General features: G+C 43.5%; 1 protein-coding gene across 1 annotated transcript in view; it reads left to right on the forward strand.

Moving 5' to 3' along the window:
• Window positions 1-15,103, forward strand: part of KSR1 (kinase suppressor of ras 1) — a 180,786-nt gene extending 165,683 nt beyond the window's left edge. Inside the window, exons 17-19 of the mRNA XM_056865314.1 lie at window positions 7,386-7,521; window positions 9,074-9,207; window positions 14,908-15,103. Coding sequence (XP_056721292.1) covers window positions 7,386-7,521; window positions 9,074-9,207; window positions 14,908-14,986 — 349 coding nt within the window. The 3' untranslated portion in view covers window positions 14,987-15,103. The remainder of the gene's footprint in view (window positions 1-7,385; window positions 7,522-9,073; window positions 9,208-14,907) is intronic.
• Window positions 15,104-20,039: the final 4,936 nt, after the last annotated feature.

Here is a 20,039-nt window from a genome sequence, read left to right on the forward strand (position 1 = left end):
ATAATAGTCTCGGTAATATATTCATTTGTAAAGTCAAAATACGACCAAGCAAAGAAAGTTTTTTATTTGTCCACATCAACATATCTTTCTTTATTGCTTCCCATAATTTAATGTAATTGTTAGTAATCAAATCTGTATTCTTGGTAGAAATCCAAATCCCCAAATATTTCACTTTATTCGTTTTCTCCCAACCTGTCATATCTATAAAATCTTGTTGCTCTGCTACAGAAACATTTTTAAATATTGTTTGCGTTTTCTTTTGGTTGATTTTAAATCCTGAAACACCACCATAAGAGTCCAATATTTCCTTCAGTTTATTTGCAGATGGGTTGGGATCATCCAGGATCAACAGAAGGTTATCCGCAAATGCTCTCATTTTAAATTCATGTTTATTTATTTTTAGACCATGAATGTCCCCAGATTCACGGATTTTGCAACACAGGGTTTCCAAGGCCAAAATAAAAAGTAGAGGGGAGAGTGGACATCCTTGTCGTGTCCCATTTTGTATGCTGCAGTCTTCTGACATTGATTCATTAACCAATATTTTTGCTTGTTTCTTCGTATATACGGTATTGCGTCTATGCCTCTTCTAAATTTTTCACCAAAATTCATTTTCTCCAAGATTGTTTTCATGAAGTCCCAGGAAACCATATCAAAAGCTTTCTCGGCATCAAGAAAAACAAAAGCTGCTTTATGTTAAATGTTATGTTCATAATACTCTAAAGCATCTAGAAGTACCCTAAGGTTGTCCTTAATTTGTCTTCCCGGAACAAAGCCCGCTTGATCTTCATGGATTAGATCTTTAATTAATTTTTTAATTCTAGATGCTAAGACAGAGGCAAATATTTTGTAATCTACATTCAGCAACGAAATAGGTCTATAATTGGTTACTTTTTCAGGATCTCTTCCAGTCTTATGAATCAGTGAAATAAAAGCATGTGTCCATGTTTCAGGAGATAAACCTGTATCCAATATTTTATTACAAACCATCAAAAATGGGTTCAGCAGATGCGATTTGAAAGTTCGATAAAACAAAGCTGTTATTCCATCTGGACCCGGGTTTTTATCTGTTTTTTGTTTGACAAAAGCTTCCTCTAACTCTTCTGGAGAAACTGGCGCATCTATGGATTCTTGTTGGGCTGATGATAATTTTTTGATATTTATAGAATGTAAGAATTTTTCCATCTTATTTGATATATCATCCTTTTGATATAATTTGATGTAAAAGGACACAAATTCTTTCTGTATATCTGTTGTAGTATAAACCGGTCCTTGTGAAGTTTGTATTTTGGCTATAATTCTTTTTTGAAAGGAATCTCTCAGTTGACTTGTCAAAAATTTACCTGGTTGATTTGCATGTTCAAAATATCTTTGTTTTGCATATTTCAAGTTTCTGTTCATCTCTTCTGAAACCCCCAGGTTTAACTGATGCCTAAGAGCATTTATTTTCCATAAATTAGTACTTCTCTGGCTCTCTTGTGACTCCAAAGTAAGTTCTTGTTCCAATTGTTGTAAGTTCCAAAGTATGTTGTTAGTCAACTGTAGCTGTTGATTCTTCCATGCCGTATTTTTCTGAATCATAAAGCCCCTAATCACTGCTTTGAAGGCATCCCAAATTGTATTTAAGGTGGTTTCTCCATTCATGTTTATTTCAAAAAAGTCCTTAATTAAAGTAGATAGTTCTGTTTGGATTTTCTCATCTTTCAAAAGTCTATCTTTTAATTTCCATCTAAATGCTTGTCTATTATTCCATTCAAAAGAAACCGCGTTATGACCAGAAAAAGTTCTTGGTACTATATGTACTTTACGTAACTGAGTAAAAATTGATTTACTTGCCCAAATCATATCTATTCTGAAGTGTGAATCGTGTCTTGCTGAATAAAAAGTAAATTCCTTAGCTGTTGTATTCATTGTTCTCCAAATGTCTTGTAATTCAAATTCCTCCATCATTTGAAAGAAGGTTTTTGGAAGGCTTCCTTCTTTATCATCCTTAGCTTTAGTTTTCTTATCCAAGGCTGGGAGAGTAACTCCATTAAAATCTCCCATCAGCAGGATCTGTTCCTCAGCATATTGTAATAAGATATCATGCAATTGTTTATAAAACTTAGCTTTTCCTTCATTTGGTGCATAGATCCCGACTACCAAAGTTTTTTGGCCCAATATTTTTGTTCTAATTATCACAATTCTGCCTTCCTCGCCTTTGTGCACAAGTTCAGGATTCAAATTAGGTTGTGCATATAAAACCGCTCCTTTAGTTTTTGTTTTAGACGATGAAATAAACACTTGACCCAGCATTTTTCTTTCCAAATATTTTCTGTCTTTTTTCGAGATATGAGTTTCTTGTAAGCAAATTAATGTATATTTTTGTTTTTGCAAAAGCTTGAAGATTCTTTCTCTTTTGATTTTTTCATTCAGTCCATTTACATTCCATGAAATTACCTTCGCCATGGTGATTGCTTTTTTAGGTAAATAGTCTTATGATGTAAGTCCTCCAGCTGCTCCCTGCAAAGAGAGATCTTGTTGTTGTTGTCCTTGTTCCTGCTCTTCAGGAGTAAGATCCACTAGTCCTTTTCTGTACCTTCTCAGAAATTTTCCAATGTCTGCTTGTGAGGTGATAGTAATTCTAACCCCTTTGTACATAAAAGTAAGTCCTTGTGGTAATATCCATCGATATTTTATTCCATTCTTCCTTAGTGTCGCAGTGAAATCTTTGTAGATGTTTCTCTTTGACATTAGATACCAGGGAACGTCTTTGAGAATTATTAGGCGAACTTCTCCTACCGACATTGGAGTATCATAATGAAGCTGCATAATAGTGTCCTTCATTCTAATGTCATAAAAGGTAATCATGATGTCTCTTGGCTTAGATTTCTTTTAATCTTGCTGGTAAAGGAATCCTGTAAATTCTGTTTATTGCATGGTCCAAGGCTTGTTCACCTATTTGGGTTAGTTCAGCCAGTGTCTTTATAATGGTCTCTTTAGTATCACCAAGTTCTTCAGGCAGCTTACGTAGACGAAGATTGGTCTCTCTGACTCTCAAATCCATCATGGCCAGCTGGTCCTTAACTATATCCTCCTGGGAGTGTATTGCATCTATCTGTCTCTCATGGCTTTCCACCTTCTTCTTTTCATCCTTCTGTTCATCTATCACCTTTTTAACTGACGTATCCATTGTCTTCATATCACCTTTAATAGTAGTAACCTGAGTCTTCACATCTTTAATCTCTTCTGTCACTGTGTCTAATTTTTGATTAATAGATTGAGTGAAAGTGTTCAGCATAGTAGTCAATTGGTCCATCTGCTTTGAAAACTGCTCTTGTTGTTTAGACATCTGGTCATATTGCTTTGCATTTGCTTCATTTTGTTTGGCAAACATATCTTGGATTTTCTTATCCATGGTTATATCTTGTGAGGGTTCTTTAAATTTCGATAATGCAGGAGAAACACTGTGCATAGATCCAGATATTTGGCGGCGTGCAGACATTTACTGCAGGAACCGTGTTTTTAAACTATCTTGAGGGATGCTAAAAACTTTAATCTTGTATTGTGGGTAGTTAAGATCAATCTGTTTTACACATTCGCCAAGGCAAGCAGGTTTAAATGCCTTAAATCGGCCTAAAAACAGAGTTTTAAAGTTTAGATTACCATCGAGTATATCAGACGCTCTAGGTCAGCAATGAAACCAGAAACAGGAAGTTCACCCGAAATTGTGGGGTTGCGGACCTTCCGTCGTCTCCTCTCTATGGTTCTGGAATGTAGGAACTATTTAGCTGCTGCACTGGGGAGACGCACTTCCGGTCCTACGATGTATCCGTCTCTTCCTGTCTCTCCTGGTGTTGCATGGTTAGTTGCCATGAAGAGCAGTAAGTTTATTTCCTAGAGACCTTCCGGTACTCCAAGTCAGATCACTCCAGTGAAAACGTGGCTGGCGGACCTGCTTGAGCCGGAAAGTCGTCTTAGCCAGGAGGCTGGCGGGATCTATTTCTCCTTCCCCCTCGCACGTCACTGCATCTGATTGGTAAATGTAATGTCTTTCAAAGGTCCCCTTTGTTTAGTCTACCCACTGATCAAATTGATAGAGTCCCTGCCAGTTTATCTGATGGTTTTTTTGATAAAAATATTGCTTATACGATGGGCAGGAGACGCGGATTTCTAGGACGGCTTTATCAATCTTTCAGTGCTTCTATTTCGAGGTAAGATCAAAAGAGTTCTTTTCACTTACTTAGATTTTGGAGGGTGAGGTATTCTTCCTGTTAATATAGTTTATTAGTTGGTAATAGGTAGAGGAGATCAGAGCCTGATGCCAAAGAAGCGCTCGCGGCGATGCTGTCTCCCCTCGATGCCCGCGGGACAGTGTCCAAACCTCTGAGGGACTTAGATAAGCTCCCTCAGAGGATATTGGAGTCACACCGCTCTTCTCAGGCTGCAGGGGTATTCCTGCTCCCCATTCCACCATTTAGAACCGGGTTGGAGTGCTTGGGTGCACCCCAATTTAAAGCGTTTCTTGGATTCCCTCGGGAGAATCCCGAGGAACGTGGCACTGAGACCAGCTCTCTACCGGAAGTCTCGCTTATATTGTCTTCTATAAAGTTTGTATCTCCAGTAAAAAGGTAAAGGTCCCCCGTGCAAGCACCAGGTCATTCCTGACCCATGGGTTGATGTCACATCCCAAAGTTTCCTAGGCAGACTTTGTTTACGGGGTGGTTTGCCGGTGCCTTCTCCAGTCATCTTCCCTTTACCCCCAGCAAGCTGGGTACTCATTTTACCGACCTCGGAAGGATGGAAGGCAGAGTCAACCTTGAGCCGGCTACCTGAAACCAACTTCCGTTGGGAACGAACTCAGGTCGTGTATCTCCAGTACCTGGCATTAAATTTTACACATAGCCCAGCCAAGTGACATTTATGTCATATCCGGGCCGCGCAACAAATGAGTTCGACACCCCTGCTCTAGAGTGACCTGCTGAGAAGGCACTTTGCCAGTGCAGTACTAGAGCAATAACTAATTTATAACCAAATGGTAGCATCCATGCCCTTGGGGAAGAGAAATATCCCCGAGAAATAGACTATACTGAGTGAAGCAAAAAAAAGAAAGAAAAGTCTTTATAAAAAGGTTTATTGTAAAAAAGAGAAAACTAAAGGGAAACGGTGGTTGAATTTAAAAGGGGATGGAAAAAAGGCAAAACAAAATACGGGAAAAACACACAGAGATATTCAAATGAAAACCAATACAGTTGCACTAACTAGGCTAAACACGTTACCTGTGCTGTGGCTGGTTCTTCTGAGCTTGTGTGGAGTTCCTGTGGTAACAAGAAGTCGAATGAGTCCTTAACCCCACCCACCTTCCTGTGGACCCAATTTCCACTGAAAACTGAAGACAAGGGAAAATCGCAAATGTACAGATATTTATGCTAAAGGGAGTTGGACCTAAGCCAGCCTCCTTTCTAAGAATGACAAGCAGATTTCTCCAATCCCATGCAAATCCCCATCTCTGATGTCAGAGGCTACTTTGACCAATCAAAGCCATATCCCATATAGTCCCACCTCCATCAAGCACCTGGTAATGGCTCTGAACTTCCATGACAAATAGCTGGTCTGGTCTAAACCGAATTGTCCTTTGTCCTAAAGGGGTTAAGTCTGCCAGGATGGTCCAGTGTGGAATGGAACTGAATGCCTTTATTGCATGTAATCTGGGGCCCTCTATGGGGCACTCCTGAGCCCTAGCAAGTTTCAGGATTTGTCCCAGTGGCAGGCCGTTCCACGAGATGGCAGCCACAGCAGAGAGTGCGTGTGAACAGGCAGTTGCCTGTTCCACTTATCCACTTGCACGACTAGGCACGTCTGGAATACCCCAAAGGCACAATGTTGTAATTGTGAAAGTTTTTATTAAGAAAAGAAAAATCATGATTTTCATGGCATGCACAGGTCAAAGACCAAGGATGTACAAAGCAGCCAAAACCCCACTTGGGAGTATGCCACACAGTTTGAGATCCTCTGGTCTCAAGGCACGGCTAAGGGCTGTCCCCGTTCCTGCAGTTAGTTGACTGTTCTTTGTTTTAATTTTAGATCCCTTGGAAGTTTTGCTTTGAGATTTGTTCATTCCTTTCTGATTTGGGTTTATTTCTGTTGTAGTGAACTGTTTTTAAATGTTTTAAAGTTTTTTTTTTAAAGTTTTTTTTATTGTTAACCACTTGTAGTCTGTTTGGCCCAATAAGTTGTATTAAAAAAAACTAAAATTTTCTTTTGTGTGGTTTAGTGGTTAAGAGCAGTGGTTTGGAGTGGTGCACTCTAATCTGGAGAACCGGATCAGTTTCCCCACTCCTACGCATGAAGCCAGCTGGGTGACCTTGGGCAAGTTACAGCTCTGTCAGAGCTCTCTTAGCCCCACCTACCTCACAGGGTGTCTGTTGTGGGGAGGAGAAGGGAAGGTGATTGTAAGCCGGTTTGATTCTTCCTTAAGTGGTAGAGAAAGTCGGTATATAAAAACCAATTTTTCTTCATTCCTGCCTCTTTTGGCCATTAAAAATGGGAGTGGGAAAATACTGGAAAACTTCCAGATTTTGGTAGAAAATTTTAAAAGGGAATGAAAAGAAGAGCATTGAATGGGGAAAGTATAACAGTTTTGACACTGCCTTAATACTTAAGAAGAGTCTAAAGTTAATTTTTGCCTCTATTTTGCATGGGAAAAATGCCTTTGTAACTGCAAGCCAAAAGGTCACTCCGTAGTATCCAGAGCTCTCTCTCCCCCTTCACTTCCTCAGTAAATTATTTCCTGAGTAAGTTAACTGTAGTTTCTTTCCCCCCCCCCTGCAGTCCAGAGTAGTTGTACTTGCATAACTCCTGTTTTATTTTTCTAGCTGCCACCATTTTAAAAATCATTTATGTATTAAAATTCTAATCCTGCCTTTCTGTCCACAACTGCAACCCTCCGGGCATAGTTAAGCAGCAATAGTAAACAGCAACGTGCCTCCCCTCCCCAAGGAAAAATGATACCTTCTCAGTAATAAGGACTGAAATAAAAAAAGTCCCTTACCTGGCATCTGAAGGCAGGCAAGGAAGGAGAAAGATAGCCTCCCCGGATAAGGAAGTTCAAAGCTTGGGTGCCACCCCTGGGAAGGCCCCGCCCTGCACCTTATGCCTCTGCCGATGGCCTGAGCCCAGGGATAGGTTTCTATGGGCAGAGGGGGCTTGTCACCCTTTCCCTCCAATTTTGGCAGTGTTAAAACCCTGGCAGTGAGAACTAGTGTGGGGTCTAGGACTGGGGAGGCCCAGGTTGAAGTCTTCACTCAGCCATGAAATTTACTGTGTGACCCTGGGCTAGTCGGTCGTTCATTCATTCATTCATTCATTCATTCTCTCTCTCTCTCTTTTGATTCTTGTTTTCCCAGGACCGTCTGGTATGAGCTCCAGGCCCAGGAGTGGCCGTTCAAGAACCAGCCGGCCGAGGCCTTGATCTGGCAGATTGGGAGTGGTGAGGGAATGAAGCAGGTCCTCTCTGCAAGCAGTTTGGGGAAAGAAGTTGGCGTAAGTGACCGCAGATCCTTTTCTCATTGGCTGCTGTATTACAGAACATCCCGCCCCTTTCATTTGCCGCTTCTACCTTTCTCTCCCAATTTCTAATCCCATAATCACTGTAACCCGAATTTCCTTTACATTCTTCCACCATCCTTCCTCCTAGGAACTCGGGGTGACATCAGTGGCTCCCTGTCTTCTCTTAGTTTTAGGAGACCTGGGTATGAATCCCCAATCAGCCATGAATCCCATTGGGTGCTCTCGGGCCACTAGCTATCTTTCAGGATAACCTACATCACAAAGTTGTTGTGATGATAAAATGGGGGGATGAGAAGCTACCCTGGACCTCCTTGGAGGAAGGGCTTTATAAAAATATTAAAAATGTTTACAGTATAGCTACGCAGACAGCCATGAGGCCCACAGACGGGCACCTTTAGCAGTCGTGACCCACACATGCCAGTCTTTACTCCTTATATACCAGTAGGATAGATTCTCTCTACTACTAGCACAGAATACTGGTAGTGCAAACCTAAACCGCATTGTACCCACCTAAATCCCTTGAATTCCATGGGCTGCTTAGGATTTTATTGTGAGTGCATCTAGGTTTAATCAGTTTTAATCAGATGGATTGATTTGATTGTTTGGGGCTCCAAATCTAAGTGCATTTACTAGAGAGTAATTCCCATTGAACTTAATGGTATGCTTGGTTATGGTTGCATTGTGAGTGACTGGGTAATGGACATATCCAGCAACCTGTGGCTTCTGTCTCTTCTGCATTTGCTGTGTGGTCATGATCCTACTGAGATTTGTTGATTTGTGAGTGACACCAGAATGGGGGATAAAGGGCTGCTGTCCAACTAAAGAAATCTGAGTTGATTAATCTAATGAGATTTAATGAATTTAACCAATTGACTACATCTGTGTACTTGCCTAGGAACAAATATTTCCAGCTGAAAAAAAAGCATTATTTTTCTGTGTGGAGGTTGTGGCAAGGACTATTTCAGAGGAGGCCTTCTGTCCTGTGTATAAAATGGGAAGGGGTGGGGGAGAGATGCCTTTTCTAATATGTCTTCTGCCTCAGGAGTCAGGATCGAGGGCAAAGCGCTGGGCAGCTTCCCTATGAAGAATGGTTTTGGCCGGACTCCTTGGAACCTCATGGAACACGGAGGGCGGCCACCGCCCTCTTGCCGCCAGCACTTTCCCCACCAGGCCATTGGGGCAGAGGAGGCTGCTTCCCTTCCTGTTATCTCTGAGAGCCAGAAACGTCACTGGGCATGAGCGGCTTGTCCTGTTGTGTTGAAAGACACCTGGGCAGTGAGGAGAGAAGCATCATGAGGTGCTGCAGCTCCTGGGTGCAGAGGTGGAGGTGGGGACACAGCAGTAACGGAGGCTGCCTCCCAGCAAAATCTGCCGCCTCATGCCACCAGGCCTCATTGTGGGACAGTCCTTGTATGAAACCGAGCCACCCGGTTCTCGTTTAGAGCTTTTCCTAAGACGTTAGCCTTGCCTGGGTCATCAACTAGTGCAAATTGGCCCACTAACTGATGGTGGTTTCACCTTCCAGGAAATCCTCTCGGCGTGTTGGTCTTTTGATCTCAGCGAACGGCCCAACTTCACCCTCCTGATGGAAATGCTTGAAAAACTGCCAAAGCTCAACCGGAGGCTCTCTCATCCAGGGCACTTCTGGAAGTCGGCCGAGTATGTATGGGCTCTTTGCTTTGGTCTGAGTGTGTTGGGTTGGTGTCTTGCTGCTTGCAAGGAAAACTGTTTTGTCATCTGTCAAAGTACAGTCAAGGGGACCACCTGCAGGGCAAGAACCTGGGCAGGTTCCCGAGACCTGAATTAAACAACACACAGTACAATCCTGTGCACATTTACCCAGAAGTATGTCCCACTGATTTCAGAGGTTCTTGTCTTCTTAGTAAACACGCATAGGATGGGATGATAATACTGAGAGTCATTGTGGAGTAGGGGTAAAGTGTCAGACTGGGAGAAGGGGGGCCTGGGTTCAAATCCTCACTTAACTTTCAAGTTCAGTGCCCCTTCAACCAGTCACATTCTTAGCTAACCTACTTTTAAGGGCCATTTTGAGGAGAAAATAAGAAAGGAAGAATTGCATATGTCTCCTTGATCTCCCAGCACCATGCAGCTTTCCCCTTATAACTCCAGAGTAAAAAAGATAGAGACTTTTACAAAAATTAGTCAAAATTCAGAACTAGTACATTGTTGTTCTAGATTGTAGTAATGCTATAGTGATCTAGCAATTCCCTACTTTTTCCAAAGGCTCTCTAGTAGAGGGGAAAGAATTGGTGATCAGGGGAAAGGAGGGCTGAGATGAGGAAAGTGCATGGGAGGAAATGGCTGTGCGGCTGCTCCGTTGCTCCTGGGAACGCCTCTGCACTCGCAGCAGCGACGGGAGCTACATGGAGCATCATCTTTGTGTGGAAACCACCTATCGATGTTGTGTCACAGTGGCTGTCCTGTTGTGCACTTCTGTTGTGAACCTGGTTATGGCCTGTGATGTTTTTGGGCCCCTTGTGACTCCCTCCGAAGCTTCTGTCTTCTCCTGTTTTCCTACAGCCCTGGCTGTTAGCTAGATCTTCCCACTACCACACATGGCATTCTTCCGTTCTCACTTGTGGGTTCAGAGGAGCGTATTTGTAAATTCGGTTCTCAAGAGGACTACTCTCGTTTACTGATGACTTTTCTCTTTTGACCCCACCCTTCTGCCGAGGAGTTCCAGGCAGCATAGGTGCTCCTCCCCACTTCCTTTTTTATCCCCACAATGGCCCTGCGAGGTCAGTTCGGCCGAGGGACAGCGACCGGCCCAAGGTTACCTAGGCAGCATCATTTTATTCATTCACTGGCATTTTTATCTCTTTAAAACATTTACAGTGCCATCTTTCTCCCATATAACCATACCCCAAAGTGAGTACCAACGATAAAATCAGCACAGTGCACAATTCTAAAAAAAAAAGGGCTGAAAACAACTGGCACAATCAGGGCAGAGCTGGGCTTTGGGCTGGGGTTTCCCGAGCCCTGGTCTGGCAGGCCCACCGCTCCACCACCCCAGCCCTCCTCTCGAAATTGGGCCTTCATGCAAAGGGCTGAGGAGCACAACTAAGGCTGCTCATTGCTGACTCTCCACCGAGAGGAGGGTGGCAGTTGGGGCAGTTAGGCCTGCAAGACCTCTGAGCTGTGGCAGCCCCTTTGCCGTTCTTTTAACTGCAACTGTGCATTACTAACTCTGTTTTCTTGTCTCTCTCTTTCTTGCCTTCCATCCTCTCTTGTAGGTTGTAGCTACCGGGACAATAACTGGCTTGCATGCTTCCTTGTCTCCTAACCTACTCAGCCACTGGGACAACCTCCCCCCACCCCAACACGCACGTGTGCACGCACCACCCACACAGCGCTGCCACTCTTTAACCCCCCGGGATGGCACCCGATGCTTCTGTGACTTTCCTCTATTGCTGCCTTTGCTCTCAGTGTGGGCTGCTGACTTGAAATTACTGTTCCTGTCAGCAAGGACTCTGTCGCTCTACTAACAAAAATGGGGCCCAAACGTAGCCCCACTACTTCTGAAGTCTTTTCAACCACCTGTAAAATGTGTTGCTCTTTCTCTCCCCCCTCTCCTTTTTCCTGCACTGCTCCATTCTTGGAGTGACCCCGGTGGTTATTTCTCAAGCTTTTACTACCAGAATTGTCAGCAAGGCGTAAACAAGACCAACCAGTATCATGTGCTTGAATTTTGTATGAGTTCTTTTTTTAAAAAAAAATAATTGGTGTCATTGTACATCTGTTTGGCTGGTCAAAAGAACATCACAAGTAGCTCAGCTCTAAATTGTAGCTTCAATTGGGATAACAACTGAAGCGTACTTGTCCTTTTCTCCCCTCCAAAAAATAAGTGGTGAAAAACAACAGGGTTGTCACACACACACACACACACACACACAAATCTTAATCATTTAATCATGAAGGCTTTGGTTGATTTGATTGATGAACTGATTTGTCTCTGCACAAATGCATAAATCCCCTCGTTTTAAAGAAGACGGTTAGTTTTTAGGAGATGCACATGGCCACCGCAGGGGGCCTCATTTTTTAGAAGTGTTCGCGCTCATGGGAGAGAGAAATGCTTCTTCCAAAGATTAGCACTTAGCATAGTGGGTATCATCTTGGAAGAGTCACTTCCTCCTGTGTGTGAGAGAGAAGGGGGAATACCTAGCTCTTCGTAGATAATAGGTATATCTCCCACAGCAGGCATCATAGCAAAAGGCATACCATGCTGTGTATGCGAGAATGGGAAATTCTTCTTGTACAATTTCTATAAGTGCTTGCATTAAAAAAAGAGAAAGAAATCAGGGCTAACTTTTAAGTTGACCAGAATGTGTTTGATTGGTTTTAATCCAGCCATTTGACAACCTTGGTGGGAAGGGTTGTTTTTGGTTTTTAAATCTCATCTACAATTTACTGGCAACACTCTAGAGATGTTTCTGAGGTTTCCATCACCTGCCCAGCACAGATGGGTTGTGGCTGAAATCTGGCCTTGGGAATGAGGTAAAAATGCTTCCATGGAAGGGGCTGTTTCATCCATGGTGTTTTTATTCCCTGATCTCTAGGAAAGGATTTGGGAGGAATACCACCACAGATGGCCAAATGATGGTCTTGGCAAGTGTGGGCTTGTAACACTTCTGAATTAGAGGCGGGGGTGACTGTGGGCCTTCAGCCTCTTCTTACATCAATGTCCTCTCTGTCCAATTCAGAGTGGTATCTCTCCAGTTCCTGAGTGCTCTGCTATTCAGCCGCTCGGGCAGATTCAGGAGACCAAGTCCTAGGAGGAAAGGCTGAGGGACTTGGGAATGTCCAGTCTGGAGACGAGGAGGTTGAGGGGGGACGGGATTGCTCTCTTGAAGTATTTGAAAGGCTGTCGCTGAGAGGAAGAGTTGGTTTTTATACCCCATTTTTCTCTATATTTAAGGAGTCTCAAAGCAGCTTACAATCGCCTTCCCTTCCCCACAACAGGCACAACCGGTAGGTGGGGCTGAGAGACTTCCGAGAGAACCGTGACTGGCCCATGGTCACCCAGCAGGCTTCATGTGGAGGAGTGGGGAAATCGAACCTGGTTTTCCAGATTAGAGTCCATTGCTCTTAATCACTGCACCACACTGGCAGAGAGCTGTTCCTGTTGGCAGCAGAGGATAGGACTCATAATAGTGGGTAATAGAAAGTTAACAGCTGCACATTAGGAAGAATTATTTTACAGTAAGAGTAGTTCAGCAGTGGAATCGGCTGCCTCGGGAGGTGGTGAGCTCCCCCTCTCTGGCCGTGTCCAAGCAGCGGCTGGACGAACACTTGTCGGGTGCTCTAGGCTGATCCTGCATTGAGCAGAGGGTTGGGCTAGATGGCCTGTATGTCCTCTTCCAACTCTATGGTTCTATGCTTCTCTGCCCAAGTCATCCAAGCAACTACTGGGGGTGGCACTATGGGCACAGCACCAGTGTGCTGCTGGGGACTGGGTTGCATCTTTCTACATCTGGCACAGGAGGAGTCGATGAGCTATGCTCATCACCATCTTCAGTCCAAGCTGAGTGTTGGCAGTACTACCGGGGCATAGGGGGTGCCTCGCTTGGAGGGACCAAATACCATGAACCAACCCTGCATGTATGAACCACACCCTGGTGGGTTTCGCTTCAACAGAGCCACTGTGCGTGCCTCCAGCACATGCCCCAGGCCGGCCTCTGGTGGAGAGTCCTGCCGCACCCCCACCCTCTCCCAGCTCAGTAGCTGAGGTGCAAAACCTCATGAAGCACAAGGGGCAAGCATAAGTTGTGTTGTGGGAAGTAGAATGGCGCTCCCCATCTGATACTTGCCACAAACACTTGCCTCAATGAACAGATTTGGCCCCCTGTGGTGTGCACCATCCATGTGGATTAGTGATTGAAGTAGGACTGGTGGAAAATCCAGGTTCAAGTCCCAACCCAGCCTTGAAGACAAAGGGTTGGTTTTTATACCCTGCTTTTTCTCTACACCTCCCTCAGGAGGAAAGAGTCTCAGAAAGGAGTCTCAAACCGGCTTACAATCACCTTCCCTTCCCCCTTACATCAGACATCTTGTGAGGAAAGTGGGGCTGAGAGAGTTTGGAGAGAACTGCGACTGGCCCAAGGTAACCCCGCTGGCTTCATGTACAGGAGTGGGAAATCGAACCCGGTTCTTGAGATTAGAGTCCGCCACTCTTAACCACTATTCCCACGCTTGTCTGGGTGATGTTGCATGCATTGCTCTCTCTCCGCCTGACCCACCTTGCAGGGTTCTTATGAGAGTAAATGGAGCAATGGAGAACCAATGGGCTCCTAAGAAGAAAGGGCAGGATAAAAATGGGCTGGATTTCCTGAGGTGTCTTGGAAGCAGCCTTCTCATGAGGGATGGTGAGGTGGTTTGGTGGTGGGTTTTGGGTTGCCGTTAACAGTGGCAGGGTGGTTGTGAGGCAGATCTGACCGACAGTTGGTCAGGCCCCAGATGGTACTTCAAAGTTCTTCAAGCTCCACCGAAATAAAGAATATGTGCCGGCGAATTGCTCTATGAGTAGTTTCCCACGCTGCTCAGCCAAGTTTAAACCTTCCTTCAGCCCAGGTAGACTTCCTTAGACAAAAAAGGCTCTTCTGAAGAGGAACAGTTCAAGTTTGGCTGAGTAGAGATAGTACATCTTTAGTTTGGTTTTTGCATAAGGCAAATATTTTTGTGCTTCTTTTTCCTGCAAGTACACTTGCTCAGGAAGTGGGTGTGTGCTGTCACTTCCTGCCCCTGTCGCTTACAGCACAATAAACACTCCACACCCAGTCTGGTGTTCCGGAGGAGCAGTGTTCCCTACAGAGAGAGCCAACATGGTGTTGTGGTTAAGAGCGGTGGTTTGGAGCAGTGGACTCTGATCTGGAGAACCGGTTTGATTCCCCACTCCTCCACATGAGCGATGGAGGCTAATCTGGTGAACTGAATTTGTTTCCCCGCTCCTACACACGAAGCCGGCTGGGTGACCCTGGGCTAGTCACAGCTCTGTCAGAGCTCTCTGAGCTCTCTCAGCCCCACCTTCCTCACAGGGTGCCTGTTGTGAGGAGGGGAAGGGAAGGTGATTGTCAGCCAGTTTGAGTCTCCCTTAAGTGGTAGAGAAAGTCGGCGTATAAAAACCAACTCTTCTTCTTCTGAGAGATTATCTCTCTGGGAAGAATATTATGGATGAAATAGCCCCAAGTCTTCTAAATAGGAAACTAAATCCTACAGCTCTTCCGGCTTTCTCTACCCAAACCAGTTTGTGCCCACATCTCCTCTTCTTTTCCTTTTGAACAATGATTCAAAGTGTAACCACTTTATTTTTTCTTCGTCTTCTCCCCCCCCCCTTTCCTTCAGCAGCAACAGTAGCAAAGTTGTCATCCGATTCGAACGGTTTGGTTTGGGAGATTTGGAATCGAGCAATCAAAAGATTTAGTCCGCTCTCTTTATGGTCCTTATTCACACTTTCTGCCTGCGTCTCCTGAAAGTTTTTATTTGCAAATCTTCGTGGCATCTTCCCAAATAACAGAAGGGGTGTTGCAAGGCATGCCCCCACCCAGGTGGATACCCAGCAATATTTCAAGCAGACTGTTTTGTTTGCTCGTGATGTCTCAAGTTCTGGTGCACTGTCAGCAACATTCCTCAAAGAAATGTTTACATTCTGATTGTTTCTTCCTGTGTGAATTTTAATACTTAATTATAAATGTGACATAAAGCTTGTTTTATTAAAAAGAACTTTTTTTGCAAATGTTCAAGTAGCACTGTAAAAACAAACTGTTTTGATGAACTAGCTGTGGTTTGAATTTAGCCCAAGTCCTTTGAGATGGTGCACTGCATGTCCCCCATAGGTTATCTGCACTTACAGTGTAAACCAGAGCCAAACGGGGTTAACTGGCTTGGCTTGCTTCCTCCCCTCCCCCAAATGCTGGGATCTGTAACTCTGGCTCGGCAAGATGCCAAATCTCCATTTGCAGAACTGCATTACATTTCCCAGCCTTTCTTGTTTGGGAACCAGAGCAGATTTGCAGAGTTTGAAAGTTTTTTACTGGAGCACCGTAGCACACATTTTTGTGTGGCCCATAGCACTGGAGAATTCACAGTTTAGAGGTTGTTGGAGTGACATTATACAACTGGAACCTGTGACTGTTGTGTGGGCCTAAGCATTGAATCTGCACGTTGTCATAGAAATCAGCATCTTGGCTGCCAAATTTTAAAGCAAGTTTCTAGCTCCTATGATTTTTGGAGGAAAAACTGCTATGTGCAGTGTACATGGGCAGAATCTAAAGGGCCAGATATTAGAGGAGAGCTAGAGGCAGGTGTGTCATTATGCCTCACAGTTGGTTTCCCCCTAACCTGTGTTTCTTCCCCCATAGGCTGCCTAAACCTGTGATCCCCCCCCCTTAGGAATGGATAAATTTAGCTGTTGAAACCAACATTTTACAAGCATAAGCTTCATGCCAATCTGCTGGTTTTACATAATTTCAGGTGCAGATTTTTAAACTGGAGCACGTTATAAAGGGAGGGGTTACTGGTGAGCCGGATACTAGGTCTGGAACAAGTATATCCCTCTATATATCCCTCTGAAATGATCCAGGAGGAAAGGGAAGTGATGGGAGGAGGTTTAGGAGACTTCAGGGACTTCTTCCATCCATCTCTGCTGATCCTGGTAAGCAAAGAGACAGGGAAAAGGTTACATTTCTTGAGTTAGGTGTCTAGGGAACTGTGATGTTAGACCGCAATGAAGCATGCTGCTGTCTCAGCAATCTCAAATCCCTTCTCCATACAGTACGGCATACCTGAAAGGAGAATCCTGATACTGTTCTTTCTGTTCTTCTAAATGACTCTTCCTCCTTTTTTTAAGCACCACTTTAAAGAAGAGCTTCAGAAACATACACTCATCACTGCTGACATCGCAGGTACTGTCCAGTAGGTACCTGCAACGTTTTTCTAAGCATCCTGTGGGGCAGCTGGTAGCTCACTGGTCTTACTATTTCAGTAGAAGGACTGGTAAAGGGGAAATGCAGGCATCGTGGTGGTATTAGGAAAGAGCTGATGCCAAATTCTGCCATGGTTCATGCTTCTTGAAGAGGAAACCAAATTCTGTGTGGGATTGGGAAGCTGATGAGGATTTTGGCAGAACCCATGCTGGGAAAGAGCTTAAATGTGGTAGCTCAGCACTGAACGTATTTTAGAGAACAATTGTCTGACAATAGGAAGACCTCTGTTCTTGGCAGATCTGATCTTTTGTTAAGAGGGGTTTTCACATTTTTAGAAGCACCTGCTGTCCTGTAGAAATGGCAGTAGGTGTGCTGGGTTCTAGAACCCTCTCTGCTGCTTTTCCTGAAAAACGTGTTCCAGGTTAGTTAGTTTGACTCAAATTGCTTGCTTATAGAAAGCTACCAAGTCAAGGAGAAAGACACGATAGTTTGCTATCTTGCCTCTGACATGATAGTTTTCTAACTGCACGGGGAAGTCTGCAAGAAGCATTCAGTTCGCTGCTGAATCCTCCTCCCACCACCACCACCACCACCTGCATGTTGGAGTGGTGCAGCCACTGCCATGAGAAAAAAGCCTGAGAGAGCCAGCAGTTCTAACGGGCAGCATCTGCTGCTGGGCATCCTGATCCAGTTTTGATTAGTTACTCAGCTGTTTGCTGGATTCACACAGGGTCGGCTGCTGCACTGGAACAGCTGTTTGCCTCAAGAGTGTCTTGTCCTCACAGGAGAGCCAAGCTGCAGATGATAACTACAGAGTGATGGTATTGAAGTATCCAATGGTGTGTGGGTGTAGCTCTTATCCCCCCCCCACCAACACACACACACACACGTCATCTAGTGCAAGAGCCCCTTATGTGTTGGGCTGGGTGGCCAGGCTGTCTCCTTCATTCCAGCCTTGCTGCATGATAGTTGGAAAGGTTTCCTTGATGGAAGAGAGAGAAAAATGATTGGGGGAGGGGTTAACCATGAGAATTGCCTGTGCTGGGTGAAGCCAAGACTCATTGAATCCAGCACTATGTTTTCACCATCTGCCATCCAGATGCTTCTGATTGCTCATCATCCCAGCCTCAGGTAGGCTACTTCTGTACATGGAGGTTCCACTTAAGCTGAGGAAGAAAAAAGAGGGGAATAAAACCCAACCTGAAAACAGAAGCTGGGTACCCAAGATTGGGTAGAAATATATATATATGCATATAAATACTGAAAATATAATTTATTAAGAAGCGCTATGTAAAGGTTAAAAATATTTAAAAACATTAAAATAGCACAATGGCATTTCCTAGGGTTGATAACTGTAACCACACACCAAACGCTTTTCGGCCTATTGGGCCTTCATCAGTGGTTAATTAAAACCCATGTTAAACCTGCACACATTTACAGAAATACATACATACATACAAACAGTTCAAACCCAACCAGGCATGTGTATAGGTTGTAAAATCTATTACCAATTACTCAAACATCCAGTCAGATTGGTTCTAGTTGTAATACTGGTTAGTATATGTCTCTCATATACTATGTGTGGCGGTATCAACCTAGTAGAGCAGTCTGGTTGGGTTTGAACTGTTTGTATATGTATTTATTTCTGAAACGCGTTTGGTGTGTGGTTACAGTTATCAACCCTAGGAAATGTCATTGTGCTATTTTAATGTTTTTAAATATTTTTAACCTTTACATAGCGTTTCTAATAAATTATATTTTCAGTATATATATATATATATATATATATATATATATATATATATATATATATATATATTTTCTACCCAACCTTGGGTACCCAGGTTCCACTTAAGCTACCATGGTTCCCCTTAAGCTACCACCCTCTACACATTTTGTCTAATCGCCTTTCCCCCAAAAAAGTTCTCTTAATTTTAAAAATGGATACTCCTTTGGAAATTGCTGATGAGCAGTAAATAACAATCCACCTTTGATTAGACTGGTGTAAATCAGGAGTTGCTCAGCGTATGCCAGTGGGGGGTGGGGAGAGTTGTGCTGTACTGGGAAAGGGATCCCAAACCCTGTTTGTTCCTAATTGTTCTGCTGTCCTTTGTGTGGTGATTGTAAGGGAGTGAGCCAGTCCTCTGAGGCTGTAGCGTCTAGTTTTGTACAAAAACAAAACCCCAAAGGAAGAAAAAGAAAATGTGAAGCACCACTTGATTGTTAAAGAGATTTTCTTAGCCACAACTTCAACAGTGTATGTAAAATGAAGTCTGTAATACTAGTGAAAATTGACATTTTTTCTTTTCAAATGTAATGTAAACTTTGTACAGTAAATATATATAAATATATAAATATATTTTCTATCAACTGAGTTTGTCTTCCAGAACAGATATTAATTTAATTTAAAATTGTTAGTATTAACCAAGAGTTCTGTATTAGTTCATGCACCTGGCAAAAAAAAGACATGCTAATGAAATTCTGAATATTTTAGGGTCCTTTTAAGAGAATAAAACTTTGCTCTGAATGAAACATTTGGAAATTATTATTCTTTGTTTTTTAAATTAAAAAATAAAATAACTTTTCTAGCTTTTTAATAAGTAGGAGTAAATTTTTGGAGGGGGGATTACTGTGTGAAGTTCGGAATTGAGGAGGCTTTATTACCTCTGCAGACGTATGGAGCCAGTTTGGATGATCTCCTCCTAGAAAGAGGGAGGTTGGTGCTCCAGCCATAAGCCCTGCAGAGCAAAAGCAGCCGGCCAGGGCGTGTTGATGAGACCATTCTTCCTTGGAGATCACTTGTCCTTCTAGCCTGTGCTGCTCCCTGGTTTAACAGAAAGTTGGAGGCAATTAATAGATCTGGCCAACAATTCAATGCAATTCAAATACCTTTATTGGCATAATACGTTTAAAAGAGATGTACAAAAGCTGAAATTAAGAAAATTTAAGTGTTAAAAACTAGTTTGGATTCAATTTATTTTTTGGTGTTGTGATGCTCCTTCTGGCTAAGTTCCCCGTTGGCCAACAGCTAGAGCACAAGTGAAGGAAAACCCACGGCAAAAGCAACCAAATGTGGAAGACCACAGATCTTTGGGCTTACTCTGTAGCAGTGAATACAGGTCTTCTGGGAGCATTTTCCAATTTCAATTTAAATAAATAATTTAAATACTGTTTGCAAAAGAAGTAACAAGCGCTGGGTTTGTGCACAATTAATATCTCACATGTATCCCATCTAGCATGACTGATTTGCAGCACCAACAGCCCAAACAGACCGTATTTACATATATAGGGTGGACCTTTTTGCCCAGAAAAATACAGCAGCAGAAAATGTTCTGTTTTCCACCCCTGCGTCGTGTCTGTGGATGGTCATCTAGCTGAGCTGTTCCAAGTGGTGAGGAGGTGTTCCCCATTTGATTTTGGAAGATGAATGCTCAGATAAATCTGGAGCTCGCATCTGGGCCAGTGTAGTTTCCCCAATGACAATTTTTTTCTGGGAGCTCAGTGGACCAGAGTGTTCACAATTGCCTCATTGAATAAAATAGGACTTTCTTC

Source organism: Euleptes europaea, chromosome 19, assembly GCF_029931775.1.
Source record: "Euleptes europaea isolate rEulEur1 chromosome 19, rEulEur1.hap1, whole genome shotgun sequence".
Classification (NCBI taxonomy): domain Eukaryota; kingdom Metazoa; phylum Chordata; class Lepidosauria; order Squamata; family Sphaerodactylidae; genus Euleptes; species Euleptes europaea.